The sequence below is a fragment of the Heptranchias perlo genome, chromosome 2 (genome assembly GCF_035084215.1).
Source record: "Heptranchias perlo isolate sHepPer1 chromosome 2, sHepPer1.hap1, whole genome shotgun sequence".
Lineage (NCBI taxonomy): Eukaryota > Metazoa > Chordata > Chondrichthyes > Hexanchiformes > Hexanchidae > Heptranchias > Heptranchias perlo.
Genome location: NC_090326.1, coordinates 54,965,237 through 54,982,152, shown reverse-complemented (window position 1 = coordinate 54,982,152; position 16,916 = coordinate 54,965,237). Strand labels below are relative to the sequence as shown.

The window sequence follows — 16,916 nt, the reverse complement described above, 5'->3', positions numbered from 1 at the left end:
TAGGCTTATGTCTTCCTTCTCATCCCTACACTACAACTGGCACGTCTTTAAATGATGAATTCATAGGGGTAAATTTTACAAGCTCGAGACAGAGAGGCATCTCTTCCACCAACCAATGCATATCAGAAAACTGCAGGGAGGGTTGTCTCAATTTTCAACTATGTGTTGGCGGTAGGTGAGGTGCCACACTACCGGCATGGACTCGGAAGATTTAGACCATGGTTTTTAAATATGGTGTCAAGGTTTTAAAATTAGCTTTCTTCAGTATGAGTGTGACCCCAGTTCATTTTTATGTTCATTTTTTTTTCTTCTTTCATCACAGTGCACTTGTATAAAACACTGATTTTTTTGATAGTTTATTCATTGCAAAAAATAACAAATGAGAAACTCCAAGTGGTTAATTAGTCAAAGAAATCACTATAATACTGGGTGGCGGGGGTAATTTTAACCTAACCTGCGGAAATTGATGTGATCGGATGGGCCACCAGTTTTACATCGCACACGATTTTACTTAAGTCAATAGAAAGTAAAATCGGGCGGGGAGTAAAAGGAGCAGCTGATCTGATCCCGTCAGTTTCCCGCCGGGCAGGTTAGTTTGAAATTATCCCCTGGATTTTATGCAGCTTGAAGTAGAAAATCAACAACTTTATAAGAACTTATATTTTGAATTAATTGTTGTGATCATCAGGATGAAATGATGCCCATGCTGGGAAATGGAAGAGCTTGCAACAAGCAAATTTGAGTGGCGGACAGCATGGCTGGATGCAGGGTATTTAAACTCGAGTCAGAAAATTGCACTGTGGCTGTCAGCCCCTAAGTTTTACATAGAATTACATAGAATGAACACCACAAAAACAGACCATTCGGCCCAAGTGGTCTATGCCGGTGTATTTATGCTCTACGTGAGCCTTTCTAGTAATGTCTTTCTATTACATCTTTGAGTAAGGATTCCATTATCTTTCCTACCACTGACATTAAGCTAATTGGTCTATAGTTCCCTGGGCTGGTTCGAACTCCCTTTTTAATTATAAGCTGCCCGCCAGTCCTCTGGCACTATTCCCTTTTCTAGTGAATTTATATATATATATATGTGATATATTAAAAAATTCATCTCTTCCCCATCTTCTAATATGCGCGGATGCAATCCATCCGGATCAAACTTATCCTCTCTAAGTTTGATTAGTTTATCAATCATCTACCCACCCCCCACCCCCACCCCGCTTCCCATCTTAAATGTCTTTATATCTTTTTTGATCTCTTCTTCTAATGTCATGCCCACCATGTTAGTCTCCCTGGTAAATAATGAGGCAAAGTAATTATTTAATATCTCTGCCATTTCACTGTCATTACCTGTCGGTTTATCGTGTGTATCCCTTAGTGGTCCTATCCCTATGCTGATTTTTCTTTTGTTATTTATGTGTCTGTAGAATACTTTACTATTTATTTTTATATTCATTGATAATTTAATTTCATAACCTTCCTAAGTGTTTTTTAACTTCTTTCCTAACCTTTTCATATTCCCTATTGTCATTCTCTCCTTTGTTGTCTATGTACTTAGTGTATGCCTTTTTCTTTAGTTTCAATATTGCCCTTATTTCTTTATTCATACATGGTGTATCATTACGGGCTAGTTTGTTCTTGCTTTCTAGTGAGATATATTTCTCCTGGACTCTATTGATCACCGTTTTAAATGTTTCCCACTGTTGTTCTATTTCTTTGTTTATCTGTAAATTTTTCCAATTTATTTTCCCTAGTTCCATTCTCATCTCCTGAAAATCAGCTTTTTTTCCAATTTATTACTTTGGTCTTTATCTTACTTATGTCCTTCTCAATCTTTATCTTAAACCTTATTATGTTGTGATCGCTTTTGCCTCGATGTTCCCCTACACTTATTTCTCTTATCTGTTGTGGTTCATTTCCCATTACTAGATCCAGCAGTGCTTCCTCTCTTGTTGGGCTTTTTACATACTGGATAAGAAAGGAGTCCTGCACACATTGTAAACACTCAAATCCCTGTACCCCTTTACTTGGCTCTTCTTGCCAGATTTTTTGGGGATAATTAAAATCGCTCATGATCCTTATTCTATGTCCTTTGCTCAGTTCACATATTTGCTTACATATTTCTTCCTCCACCTTCTTTCCACTATTAGGTGGTCTGTAGTATATCCCTATTAGCATGATCAATCCCTTCTTATCTTTTATTTCAATCCATATGGATTCTGCTTCTTTCCTTCTGTTGGTTTTGTCCCTTTTTTCTACTGCCATTATGTTATCTCTAATTAGTATAGCTACTCCGCCCCCCAAAAGTTTGATAACTTTTGTACAACTTAAGTTAGTGAAACATTTAATCTCTTACTTACCAAGTTCTGATGCAATGACTGTGATGTTATGCCAAGGTATGCTTTCTCTATCAAGTTGCTTTGTGGTTTTAATAGCCCCACTGTTAGCATCTATGTTGAAATATCTCTCGACTTCATCACCATGTTCAATGAAGTATCTAATTAACAGGAAATAATTAAAATTTACTTGAAGATTCACAAAAAAGGCACAAAAGGCAAAACTGCAACAATATATAAGATGAACAAGAAATAAATGTAATTGTATGACTTAGATTGAGTCTGAATTAATTATTGCACTGAAAAATGCCCTTCTGCTCTCCTTATTTAAACAACTATCTGTCTGAAGCATCAATGTTTGTTTTCACAGTGAGCAGATTATTACTTAAGAGAACCTTGTGTTTACTTTAAGCAGCCTCCCACTAATCTGAACAGTGACAGAATAGAAAAGTTAGCAATTTTTTTTATTAAGGAACCAAGATTGAAAACAAAAAAGAAAAGCTTGCAATTATATGGCGTCGTTCATGGCCTCAGGACATCTCAAAGCACTTTACAACCAATAAAGTACTTTTGAAGTGTAGTCACTGTTGTAATGCAGGAAACACGACAGCCAATTTGCGCACAGCGAGGTCCAACAAACAACAATGAAATAATGTTTTAGTGATGTTGTTTGAGGGGTAAATATTGGCCAGGGCACCATGCGAACTCCCCTCCTCTGAGTAGTGTCATGGGATCTTTCAAATCCACATGAGAGGGAAGATGAGGCCTCAGTTTAACGTCTCATCCGAAAGACAACACTTCCAACAGTGCAGCACTCCCTCAGCACTGCACGGAAGTGTCAATCTAGATTATGTGCTCAAGTCTGTGCAGTGGGATTTCAACCCACAACCTTCTAACTCAGAAGCGAGAGTGCTACCACGAAGCCAAGGCTGCCAAGAGGAAAAGAAAAGGCTAGGTAAATCAGAAGGTAATTAGCTGTGAAGCTTGGGTTTTAAAAGTATGTACATTGTCGTGTAGAAAGGGCAGACTAAGAAAGATAAGGAGTAGTACTAATTTGAGGTCCAGAAAAAGAATGAGATAGAGGAGGAGACTGTGCAATGAGGCTTGATTTCAACACACTTAGGAAGTAGAGAGAATAAAGTGGGTGTAGAATGGTATGTTTAGAGCTTTAAAGGAACAAAAGAAGCAAGTTCAGAGTGTCCCTAACCACAGTAGTGTCAATGAAATAAAGATAAGTACCTCTATCTTGCGGAGGCTGAACGCCAACTCTCCGACACCTCCTCCTACCTCCCCCTGGACCATGACCCCACCACCAACATCAAGCCATAGTTTCTCAGACCGTCACTAACCTCATCTCCTCTGGAGATTGTCTCCCCACAGCCTCCAACCTCATTGTCCCCCAATCCCGCACAGCCCGCTTCTACCTCGTTCATAAGATCCACAAACAGGATTGCCCCGTTAGACCCATCGTTTCAGCCTGTCCTTGCCCCACGGAACTTATTTCTACTGATCTCAGCTCTATTTTTTCTCCCTTTGTCTAGTCTCCTCCGACTGACATCCACGACTCTTCCCATGCAGTCCGCCACTTTAACAGTTTCCATTTTCCCGGCCCTAACCATCTCCTTTTCACCATGGACGTCCAGTCCCTCTACACCTCCATCCCCCACCAGAACAGCCTGCGGGCCCTCCACTTCTTCCTTGAACGGAGGCCCAACCAGTTTTCATCCACCACCACCCTCCTCCGCCTGGCTGAACTTGTTCTTATGTTGAACAACTTCTCCTTTGACTCCACTCACTTCCTCCAAATAAAAGGTGTCTCTATGGAGACCCGTATGGGTCCTAGCTATGCCTGCCTTTTTGTGGGATACATGGAACATGCTTTGCTCCAATCCTAATCAGGTCCCTTCCCACATCTCTTTTTCTGGTACATTGACGACTGTATTGGTGCTGTTTCCTGCTCTGGCCCCGAACTGGAAAATTTCATCAACTTTGCTTCCAATTTCCACCCTTCCCTCGCCTTTTCATGGTCCATCTCCGACTCTTCTCTTCCCTTCCTCAACTTCTCTATCTCCATTTCTCGGGATAGGCTGTCAACCAATATCTCCTATAAACCCACCAATTACCTTGATTACACTTCTTCCCACCCCGCTTCTCGTAAAGACTCTACTCCATTCTCCCAGTTTCTCCGTCTCCATCGCATCTGTTCTGACGATGCCACTTTCCACACCAGTGCTTCCGATATGACTTCCTTTTTCCTCAACCGAGGATTCCCCCCAACTGTGGTTGACAGGGCCCTCGACCGTGTCAGTCCCACTTCTCGCATTCCTACTCCTCACCCCTTCCTCTCCCTCCCAGAAACATGATAGGGTCCCCCAGGTCCTCACCTTCCACCCCACTAGCCTCGACGTTCAACGGATCATCCTCCGACATTTCCACCACCTCCAGCACGATGCCAAACACATCTTCCCCTCCCCTTCCCTTTCAGCATTCCGAAGAAACCGTTCCCTTTGCAACACCCTGGTCCACTTTTTCATCACCCCCAACACCTGCTCTCCTTCCCACAGCACCATCCCGTGCAAGCACAGGAGATGCAACATCTACCTTTTCAAGTCCCCCCTTCCCAACACCCAGGGCCCCAAACACTCCTTCCAGGTGAAACAGCGATTTACTTGTACTTCTTTCAGTTTAGTTTACTATATTCGCTGCTCATGATGTGGTCTCCTTTATATTGGGGAGGCCAAACGCAGATTGGGTGACCACTTTGCTGAACACCTCCGTTCAGTCCGCAAGCGTAACCCTGCCCTGCTGGTCACTTGCCATTTTAATTGTCCGTCCCACTCCCACACTGACCTCTCTGTCCTCGGCCTCCTACACTGTTCCAATGAAGTTTGAGGAATGGCACCTCATCATTCGATTAGACACTTTATAACCTTCTGGACTCAACAATGATTTCAATAACTTCAGATCATAACCACTGCTCCCATTTTTTTCAAACAGCAGGTGCTGGTAATGGTTCTGCTGTTTCCATTTACAGCTCCTCTAGACCCATCTTTTGTTTCTTTACTTGTCCCATTACCACCCTCCTTGTCTTGCACCATCATCCCTTTTGTCATTTAATCACTCCTGCCCTCCACCCTATCAGAGACCTTCCCTTTTGTTCTTTCCTCCCCTTCCCTTCCCTTCCTCCCACCCTTTCCCTGGCTCTGTACTTCTTCCATTTTTGATGAAAGGTCATTGACCTGAAACGGTAACTCTGTTTCTTTTTCCACAGATGTTACCTGACTTGCTGAGTATTTCCAGCATTTTAAGTTTTCATTAAAGATAAGGAAGGTTGCAGACAGAAATCACCAATCACACAACAAGCAATTAAGGGACATCATGGATTCAAACAAAGAAAAGGTCTGCTTGGACAAGAGAAGTGGGTATTAAAAGGTGTTAAAAGTAGGGATGAAAAATCACAGTGATCAACCATCAATTATCTGCTTGAATGAAAATCAGAGCAGCTTTAGCTGGTAAGGACTATTAGTTCTTATTCTGCAGTCTTTCAAAGTTTCTTTAATTGGTTTCTTGGTGCATTGGATGCTTTTCGACTGTTTTCATCTTTTTCCTATCTGATTTATCAGTTCCCCGACTATGCTATGGGTGTACTTTATCCTCTCAAGGACTAACTTACTTTGTTTGAAGTTCAAGTGAAGGATTTGGCTGAGTGAAAAGCTAATTTAGTCAAGTTGAAAAAAAGCTTAACTCACCAACCAAAGTGTAATGAAGTTCAGTTATATACAACAGACTGCTTCAGTGTCTTTATTTTCTGGATGACTCTTATAAAAACACAGCCTAAAGCATCAAGTGTAATGAATGGGTTGTACTTAAATTATCATGAGCGGATAACTTGTTTAAGTGCTAGGCTGTACTCAATGATCGCAGAGTATAATGATCTCTCGTCTGTATTATATAATATTGTTACTTAGAGAATATAATTTCAAAGATATTCACCAGGAGTAGGTAATAGCTTGAATTTTTAAACCAAAAGCAATACTGCCTGAGGTAATTCTTAGAACATATTTGAAACCTCAGTGGAATTTAAATTTTGCCTACCAGCATCTATAATAAATGTAAGAGACATTAATCTGCCTCCTCTTCTAACATTAAACACTTGTAAACAATTTTACAACACCAAGTTATAGTCCAGCAATTTTATTTTAAATTCACAAGCTTTCGGAGGCTACCTCCTTCCTCAGGTGAACGATGTGGAAACATTGTTCACCTGAGGAAGGAGGTAGCCTCCGAAAGCTTGTGAATTTAAATTAAAATTGCTGGACTATAACTTGGTGTTGTAAAATTGTTTACAATTGTCAACCCCAGTCCATCACCGGCATCTCCACATCATGACTACCATGAACATTAAACACAGTAGACTATTCACTATAGGTATTGTGGAGTTTGCACCTAAATTAAGCTATCATTCTTTAAGAATAACATTTGCATGGAAGTCAGTACTTAAAAAGTATTCCCTCACAGATTCAGCATTCTGAGTCCATTCAAGCTCTCATCACATAGTAATGTATATCCATTTTTATGCTAGAACATTCAGGGCCTGAAATTGCTGGGATCCCACTCCACCATTGGAAGTGTGGCAGGTCAGGACTTCTATTTGTCGACTGCTCTGGCCTTTGATCCCATCCCAAATCCTAGGCATAGGGTCATTTTATTTAATGTGGGTGTCTGCCCCAAGTTGCCAGTCTAATGACTTAACAGGCCATAGAGAGCGAAACAGTTTTTTAATAATTCGCTGCAGGGAAATCAGGGCCTGTAACCTGAAGTAATCAATCCTCTCTAGCCTTCAACCCAGGAATTTTGGGTTCTCAATAATTTGTGATAGACGTAATCATCCAGTGATTGACTCAAGAAGTGCAGAGAAAGGCTGTAAGCTAGGAGCACATGACTGAAGAAGACCATACAATGAACAGCATGCATAGTATATGTTAGTAGTTTCAATCAAAAATGTAACCTAGGACATAAGAAATAGGAGCAGGTGTAGGCCTTGCGGCCCCTCGAGCCTGCTCCGCCATTCAATAAGATCATGGCTGATCTTCGACCTCAACTCCACTTGCCCGCCCAATCTCCATATCCCTTGATTCCCCTAGAGTCCAAAAATCTATCTATCTCAGCCTTGAATATATTCATGATGTGGAGATGCCGGTGATGGATTGGGGTTGACAATTGTAAACAATTTTACAACACCAAGTTATAGTCCAGCAATTTTATTTTAAATTCACAAGCTTTCGGAGGCTACCTCCTTCGTCAGGTGAACGATGTGAAAATTTCACATCGTTCACCTGACGAAGGAGGTAGCCTCCGAAAGCTTGTGAATTTAAAATAAAATTGCTGGACTATAACTTGGTGTTGTAAAATTGTTTACAATTGAATATATTCAACAACTCAGCATCTACAGCCCTCTGGGGTAGAGAATTCCAAAGATTCACAACACTCTGAGTGAAGAAATTCCTCCTCATCTCAGTTCTAAATGGCCGACCCCTTATCCTGAGACTATGCCCTCTAGTTCTAGACTCTCCAGCCAGGGGGAACAACCTCTCAGCATCTACCCTGTCAAGCCACTTCAGGATCTTGTACGTTTCAATGAGATCACTTCTCATTCTTCTAAACTCCAGAGAATATAGGCCCATTCTACTCAATCTCTCCTCATAGGACAACCCTCTCATCCCAGGAATCAATCTAGTGAACCTTTGTTGCACTGCCTCTAAGGCAAATATAACCTCCCTTAGATAAGGAGACCAAAGCTGTACACAGTATTCCAGGCGAGGTCTCACCAAAGCCCTGCACAATTGTAGTAAGATTTCCTTACTCTTGTACTCCAACCCCCTTGCAATATAGGTCAACATGCCATTTGCCTTCCTAATTGCTTGCTGTACCTGCATGTTAATTTTCTGTGTTTCTTGTACGAGGACACCCAAATCTCTTTGAACACCAACACTTAATAGTTTCTCACCATTTAAAAAATATTCTGATTTTCTATTCTTCCTACCAAAGTGAATAACCTCACAATTCCCCACATTATACTCCACCTGCCACCTTCTTGCCCGCTCACTTAACCTGTTTATCTCCCTTTGCAGACTCTTTGTTTCCTCCTCACAGCTTACTTTCCCACCTAGCTTTGTGTCATCAACAAACTTGGATACATTACAACTGGTCAATTCATATAAGTCATTAATATAAGTAATTAATATTAATATGAGGCCCAAGCACTGAGCGTTGTAGCACCCCAACCTGAAAATGACCCATTTATTCTTACTCTCTGTTTTCTGTCTGTTAACTAATCCTCTATCCATGCTAATATATTACCCCCAACCCCATAATCCCTAATCTTGTGTAACAACCTCTTGTGTGGCACCTTATTGAATACCTTTTGAAAATCCAAGTATACTACATCGAGAGGTCCCCCTTTATCTGCTCGTTACATCCTCAAAAAACTGTAATAAATTTGTCAAATATGATTTCCCTCTCATAAAAGCATGTTGACTCTGCCCAATGATATTATGATTTTCTAAGTGCCCTGTTACCACTTCCTTAATAATGGATTCCAGCATTTTCCTTACTACTGATGTCAGGCTAACTGGCCTGTAGTTCCCTGTTTTCTCTCTCCCTCCTTTCTTGAACAGCGGGGTTACATTTGCTAACTTCCAATCTGCTGGGACTGTTATAGAATCTGGGGAATTTTGGTAAATCATAACCAATGCATCCACTATTTTTGCAGCCACCTCTGGATGTAGGCCATCAGGGGATTTATTAGCTTTTAGTCCCATTAGTTTCTCCAGTACTTTTTCTCTACTAATATTAATTACTTTAAGTTCCTCACTCTCATTAGCCTCTTGGTTCCCCACTATTTCTGGTATGTTTTTTGTGTCATTTGTTCACTACAACAGACACATCCAATTTTCAGTTGAATACTGGTATGACATTTTAAAATTATACGTATATTGATGATACTGCACTGAATATTGTTAATTTATGTTATTTCTTGTAGCATTTTGATTCAACATTTAAGTCAACTGACACAAGATTCAGACTCATTGTCATAGCAAGTAGAAATGTTAATTAGCAAACAGAGGGAAGAATATTGTATACTATTTCAAGCATTTCATGCCGTGATGATGGAATGGTTCCAAGGGACACCTCAGCTTCTGGCAATCAAACTGCTTATTTATGCAACTTTCTGTAGCTTTGAAACAATGAAAGGGTTAGTTAGAGGTAAGAGTGATACTAACTTACACTGAGCTACTCCTACCCTTGTCTTGACTGAGATTGTTTGAATCAGCACAGACTGAGGTTCGAACCTGGGACCTTCTTGATTTACATGGTTCAACTGCTCACTGCCTTAACCAACTACTGGTCTTCTTTAGAAATTAAATTGACAGGATTGTATACCTTTGAGCACTTCTATGGTATCTAATTCAAATCTGAACTATCCATTGAATTCTAGGATGTGTGACTTGATCAAAGACTGTAGCTTCTTGTTTCTGCTATCTATATATTTTGGCTCTGACTGGAAAGAATTAAGAAAGCGGCAGCGATCCAAGCTGGCAGACAGGCTTTTGAAACAGAATGATGTTAAAGAGAAAACTTTTGCCCTCACTGAGAAATGCGGGAGGAACCGTTAGTAGTCATCTTGTAATCAAGTAAGATGGCCCACTGAGGTAGGAAAGCATGGCGTATTCTTTATTTTGCATCATTACGGAAAGATAAGTTGTACTGTCTGAATTAAATTAGTCCAATCATAACTGCCATTCTGTATGTTCACCTTACTGTAAAACAAAGGAGCATATTGATTTATATCAGGCCTTGTTTCACCAAGTGTTTAATTGGTTCACCTTCGGGAAGGTGGAAGAAGCATTCAAGTAAAAGACACAAATTTATGGTCCCGATCACAGAATGGATGCTACTGTTAACTCCCCCCAGTCTCCCTCTGGATTGTGCTAATGTGCAAGTAGATATAGGGCAGCGTGAGTCAATTCCCATCAAAATAAGATGCTCAGACCACTTTTGGGAGTGACTGACACCACTGAACCTGAATTTGTAACAATTATTTTATAACAAAACAGAGCAAACTACAGAAATAGGGAGGTAGGTATTTTACTTTGTTATCACTGACTTCTACACGAACAAGCCATTGCTACCATTGTCACTGTGGTTTGACTTTCAAGACAAAATGGCAACATTTATTAGTTAGATTCAATGGTAATCTGTCCAAGGCAATTGGTTTAATTAGTCTTGTAGGGTTTCATAGCCAGTCAGTAACAAATCACTGATTCAAGCAGTTAAGAAGAGGTGCCTCTTGATCAGCATTTGCCTGTCTCTATCAGTTACTAAAGTCACACAGACATCCCATGCTCCCATTATACCACACACGAGGCTGCTGACATGTCAAGATTTCAGCAAATGGAGTCTAATAGTTCACTGTAGTGTTCCCAGGACTGCCCTGATGCCAACTATTGCAATATTATCAAGATCTCCTTCAAGAGATGATCTCACATATATTTAATTTTTCTCTTGGAAGATGGAAGAGGGGAGAAAAAAACAGAACAGATGGGAGTTGTTTTTAAAAGTTACACTAACACCTGCATTGCTATGCTACTTTCTCAGACTGAAAATAACTAATTATTCCTGTCAGCTCATTTAAAACAGAACAAAGTAGCGTAAACGCTTAAATCACACTCAATTCCTATGTAAATTAGAGCTCATAAAGAGTTCAAGATCACCTCCCCAATGGCAATGTAAGCAGCAGAACTATAACTCAATGCTATCTTTTTGCATAGCTGAAGAAATGGAAGCAGAACTCTATTGCAAATCCTGATTAGAATGGGAGTAGAGCAGCTACTTTTTAATGAACTGCTGCTGGAGAAAAATCAAGTTCGACTGTCTTAAGTTAATCTTTTTTTTAATATAAGAAGTGACAAGGTGTACAATTAAATGGTTCTGTTGGCAGCATAAAGCTAAAAGTTGTGCTGACTTTTGCAGTCTTTTTCCTGTTTTCTAATTTGTATTTTCCAATGGCTTTGTCAAGGTGAGGGATGGGTCAGTGCTGCAGAGCGAAACACTTTTCCACTTTTAGTAAACATTTGCAGCAATAAGTAATCCCAGGTCAGGTGCAGCTTAGAGCAGCTGCAGAGTGGTGTTCCCTTTTACTCAGCAGAAAAAAAATGTGATTTGACCCAACCTCAGAAGAACACTCACACCATTGTGACTGACACATTTAATTCAAGTGCCAGCCATCCTCCTAGTTCTCTCTGTTGTGAGCCCACTGAGTTAGTACTTCACCGTTAGTACTTCACCAAACCAGTACCTCAAAGCCTTAAGATGATTCCGAGATAAGAGTTTCATCCAGTCAATCTGGCCTGGATCAAACTCCAGCCACAGTGGTGGAAGGGCCTATGCTAATTCACTGCACCACCCAGTCCTTTATACTTGTTTTTAATTAAAGATTAAAACAAAAATGATGGATGTGACCTGACATCTTGGTATTGCAGATAAAATCATCTTCCATGCATCGTTTCTTTTTCAAAATTGTGAAAGTTTCATGACAGTTGACATTGCCCTTCAACTTAGTGTAAAAAAAAAATCATTTTTTGGTGAAAGCTAGAGCTAAATTATTTATAGCTTTTCAAAATCCCTTGTGTGTTTAAACATCAAAACTACCAAGAGTGTTTTCTGAGTAAAAGATTTACAGGCCTTACTTCAGCCACTTGATACCATATATTGTATTGATTTCATGGCTGGTGGAGTACTTTCCCTCGTGCAATCTCTAAGCATGCTTTGAATTTAAAACTAATCGACTCCTCAATCTCGGCCATTTCCCTTAAATTCATTAATTCATTGTTTAAGGCAACATCAGTAGTGTAAGCATTAACATGAAGATATTTGAATAATAAATTGCAATTTCTATATATATATACAATTGTTCCACTAGCCTGTTGCATAGCAGGTTGGAAGCATTTTCTTCCTGTTATCCACAGTATTGGACACATGTGTGCCAGCTAAGCAGTGGATGGGCTCTCTGTTTAAAGAAAACATATTCATCCTACATATCACCTCTAGTTAGTCCCAAACATGGCACAATTTGTAATATGCCAAAGGACATCAATATACTACGCAGTTTGAATAAATCTTTAATTTTACATTTTCTTGTGAACTCCTGCTACTTTTGCAAGGGAAACACCAGTGTACTCCAATCATTGCTTTGTAAGAGCTGCTGTTGGGAAAAAGATTAAGTGAAACTCCTGTGCGCTACATAATCTTTTGAAGCTTTTAAATCTCCTCTATTCAACTTTATAAAGTACTTAATATTGGGTGTTTTTGTTTTAAACTTTGCTTGATTCTTGATTCATTCGCATTTTATTGTTCAACTTTGTTGTGATGGGAATGTAACATTGTGATACTGTGGCAGAAATCATTGTTCCATATAATTCTGGCTGCAGGTCAGAACTAGCTTAACAAATGCTTGATGCTTCTTTCATTTTACTCAGCAGTCTTTATAAAAATTAATAGATTTTTGTTTCCATTCCTCAACCTTTCTCATTGCTACATCCCTCTCCGTCTGACAGCAGTGCAGTCTGGGCCATGAACTTTGTAACTGCCATCAATGCCAACTTCTTATTGTAATCAACATTCAAATAGTACAAATCAGCTGATGACAGTTTATCCTGTTCCTAAGGTGGAACACTATGTACAGTTCATTATACTGCAGTCCATCCAGAAAGTGAACCAAATCATCTAAGTGAAGCAAGTGGGGTTCAATGTTGGCCAGCTCTGGAAACGTACACATTTCTTATTTCTTTTGGAAAAATATAGACTGGAAACTTCAAATAGCACAATTTTAAATGAACTGAATGCTTGGAAGTGCAATGCTTTAAGTGTGGACTAATAACTTAATATATCAAGCATTAGAAAATTCATTAAATAGGAACTTTTATGATTACTGTTAGCTAGGGTTTTGAACCTTAGCATAATTTACTGTTCAACACGGCTAATATGTAAACTTATAATGGAGCACTAACATTATCGGGTGTTTAATTAAATGTAGTAAGACCCTACCTGATGAGGCTTTTGGCACTGTCAGGATCTTGTGCGGTCACTGCTCCAACCACAGATCCTCGTTTCGCATTTTCATAGACATCCATCACGTAAGAGGGCACTGCAAACACAGGAGCTTCATCCACATCTCCAACAATAATTTTCAGAGTCGCAGTGTCCTTGAATGGGCCCAGGCTCCAAAAGCGAGATTCAATGTGAGTGTTTTCTCCTTCTATTTTAACAGTATACACTTTCTTCTTTTCATAGTTCAACGGCTGAATGCATGAATAGACCACAGAGATAATTCACTTGTCCATTAGATTTAGTGGGATTCAAAACAATAGAAGATCGTGCATTTCAATTTTACAGAAAAAAAAACTTGTTACCTTCTTTAGAATAATAACTCCTTCCCTGGTAGCTTTGTCAGTGGAAATGGTAAAAACCCCTACACCATCTCCATCTGTGATACTGTATCTCATATCTGCGTTCACTCCAATGTCAGGATCAGTTGCCTTAATCTTACCTACAGCCGTGCCCACTGCAGCCGACTCAGGGACATACAGCTGATAGTGTTCTGCGAATAAATTGAGGAGTAGTAAACCAATGATATATTTAAAACGTTGCATGTTGAGCATAACTTAAACGTAATCTCTAACAAAACGTTATCACAGATACAAAGCCACTAGTGAATTGAACTAATATGATGAAGCATGGCGGCATTCCAAAGCTATGTTTTAACTTAGGGCGAGCGGGGTACAGGAGTCCTTCATGGACTCCTCGACATGAGGCCCAAGCCATTTTATCACCCAGATCTGATTTGAATAGTTCAAATCCGTCTCCCACCTGAAAACGGTGAGACTGATGTGATATCCGGTGGGCAGGAATGGGAATCTTGCCGGGAGCTGGACGCCACCGGGAACCCATGCGAACGGTTTCCGTCAAGGTAAGTCGGGCAGAAGGAAGGTCTGGGACAATCGCGGCCGGAGGAGTGGGGGGATAGCCCAGGGCAGAGCAGGCCAGGTGGAGCATTCCTGCTCCTGCTCCTCCTGGACCACAGGGAACCCAACAAAAATGTAAAAATTAACTGCTTACCTAAGCCTCTTCTGGCCCGAAGCTGCATGCCACCAGCTTTACACTATTTATGAGATCCCCGCCTGCCTGCATGCTCCTGAAAACCCGGGAGTTAAAGTGGTACCAGGCGGGCAGGGTTAAAATCACCACTCAAGCTTTTTAACGCTACTTGTTCATATTAATTTTATATTCATGTATATTTGTCAATGTAATAATTATTAAAGAAAATTTAAGTCAAATATTGTTTTGCTTGATGGCAAATAAATGGCACTCAAAGTTAGAGAATGATGAGCGAGGCTCTTTTTGTTCATTTTTCTTGATCATTGTCCTACCACCACTTCATGTTGCAATAACAATCCAGTAACAAACCTAGCTGAGGAATTGGCAGACACACTCCAGCATACAATGAGGAAAGTGAAATGTTAACACAGGATTACAAACCAGGAATTACAGAAAATTTGAGAAGAGTGCAGACTGGTCCAGAAATCAAATCTGAATTTGATCACTTTATTGTCTGAGGCCAAAACTGACTTTTGTCTTTTAAAGGTAAATTTTGGGAAAACACTTTGAGAGGATACTCCCTGCGACATAGTGGAAAGAATTACTCTGCTCGCTATTTGTAACATCATAAAAGCATTTTTAAAAATTTATGACCTATTACACAGAATGACGAGAGCTATTCATTCTTTCATGTTGGCTGAAGGTTGTCAGGAATCCCTAGTTTCAATCAGGCGTATAGAATCAGGTATCTTTATTGGCAGAGCTCATTGTTTCTGTTGAATTATTTGAGACTGTCTTGAGATTCAAATAGCAGTCAAGAAATTACTTAGCCTCCACTAGGAGGAATGTAAACCATTAGTATCCTGTCCAGGAGAAGCAACCATATTAAAAGAGGGCTACAACAGGAAGCCATTGCAAAAAAATAGCAATCAGAGAATGGCAAGCCTTCATTTGGTCAGCCACTGGATCTCATATATAATCTGCTAAGATTAAATGGGAAAGAATTAAGGGTAGGGCTACTAAACTAGATGCCTCCATGTGTTACACAGGATTAGCAATAAGCACATATGTCTGTTTGAGGGTTTTTTTTCACATTCTGTAAATAGGTGCACCCGATGAATGAAACCAGTATAAATGGGTGTGGCCTAGAAGCAAAGGTAGCTTAACAAGGAACAGTGAAACAGAGTATGTGGGTTTGGCTCAGAAGACAAATTAGTATAGGCAGGAACAGTGAGTACAGATTGGAAGTGAAACCAGTACAGTTAATAGGCAGAGTTTGCATGGATAAGAAGCAAATTAAGTGTGGTTGATAGTGGCAATCTGCAATCCAAAAGTAGTAAGTGAACAAGGTTAGTGTGGACAGGGAGCTGAATGAATATGGGCAGGGAGGTAGAGAAGTAAAGATACCACCAATGGAGTTTGAAGTACCTGTGATGGAGAGTGGTGTCCTTAATCCGTTTGATGACTGTGTTAGACTGGCACAGGCTAAATGTGAAAAGCGGAATTAGATATGTAATTTGCGAGATTAATCTTAGATCTCAGAAGGACTGAAAGAAAGTTAGGTATACTGATGTTAGATGGTGTTGGGAGAAAGTGGGGAGAAGCGGAAACTGCCCTGAGTAGGTTATGCAAGCTAGATGTTTTGTTATTAGGGTAGAAATTACAATCAGCATTGTTTTTGTGCAAATATTTAGTGGTAAATTCTTCAATCTTGCACTCCCAGTGGGGAGTCGTGTTGAAAAAGAATGTGGATCCAAGAACTGGCCCTACAGTGTTGCAGTCCTACATACTCCCTTCAAGTGTAGCTCCTTGCTGGGACCATGGGATCACGTGAATTTACTCTTCAATTAGCTATTAGCAGATTCCTCTCAGTGCTATTTTAATGCTCGTGTTGAACATGTGTAAAACCCGCTGCTGCTTAAAGAGGCAAAGGCAGCATTGGATGATGCAGGCAACCTGGGTGACAAGGATAGCAACCAGATCGAAGAAGCTAGCAGAAAACTGTATGGGGGTCAGTCCTGCATATTCTTCTGATGGAGATAGGGAGCAGGAAGGATGGGGTGTTTGGAGTCAGGAACTGGAAACCTGCCAAGGATGAGTTATGCACTTAGTGGAGAGAGGAGGCTGTTATCTTTCTGAATCCCAGAACTCCTTGGCAGTGCAGGAAAAAGTGTAATAACCTCACCAGAGCAGCCAAGGTAAGCTACCTGCTACCCGACCCTTGCTTGCAATCTCTTTATATGTGCCACTCCTTCGTTCGTTGCTATCATGGTGCCAGAGGATCAGAGATGAAAGTGTAATCTGACAGTGGGGTGTGGAGGCTCTGCAGAAGTCAGTCCCTGGCCCCCAAGCTTAGGGATTGAGATCTCTAGGGTCCTGCTCTAAAAAGAAAGATGCTGCATGAACATTGCACACGCATGGAAC

General features: G+C 40.4%; 1 protein-coding gene across 1 annotated transcript in view; it reads right to left on the bottom strand.

Moving 5' to 3' along the window:
• Positions 1 to 16,916, bottom strand: part of LOC137339250 (cadherin-18-like) — a 237,523-nt gene that overhangs the window by 32,234 nt on the left and 188,373 nt on the right. The window contains exons 5-7 of the mRNA XM_068001882.1: positions 13,808 to 13,995; positions 13,443 to 13,696; positions 2,361 to 2,497 (exon numbers count right to left, since the gene is read on the bottom strand). Of these exons, the coding sequence (XP_067857983.1) occupies positions 2,361 to 2,497; positions 13,443 to 13,696; positions 13,808 to 13,995 (579 nt within the window). The remainder of the gene's footprint in view (positions 1 to 2,360; positions 2,498 to 13,442; positions 13,697 to 13,807; positions 13,996 to 16,916) is intronic.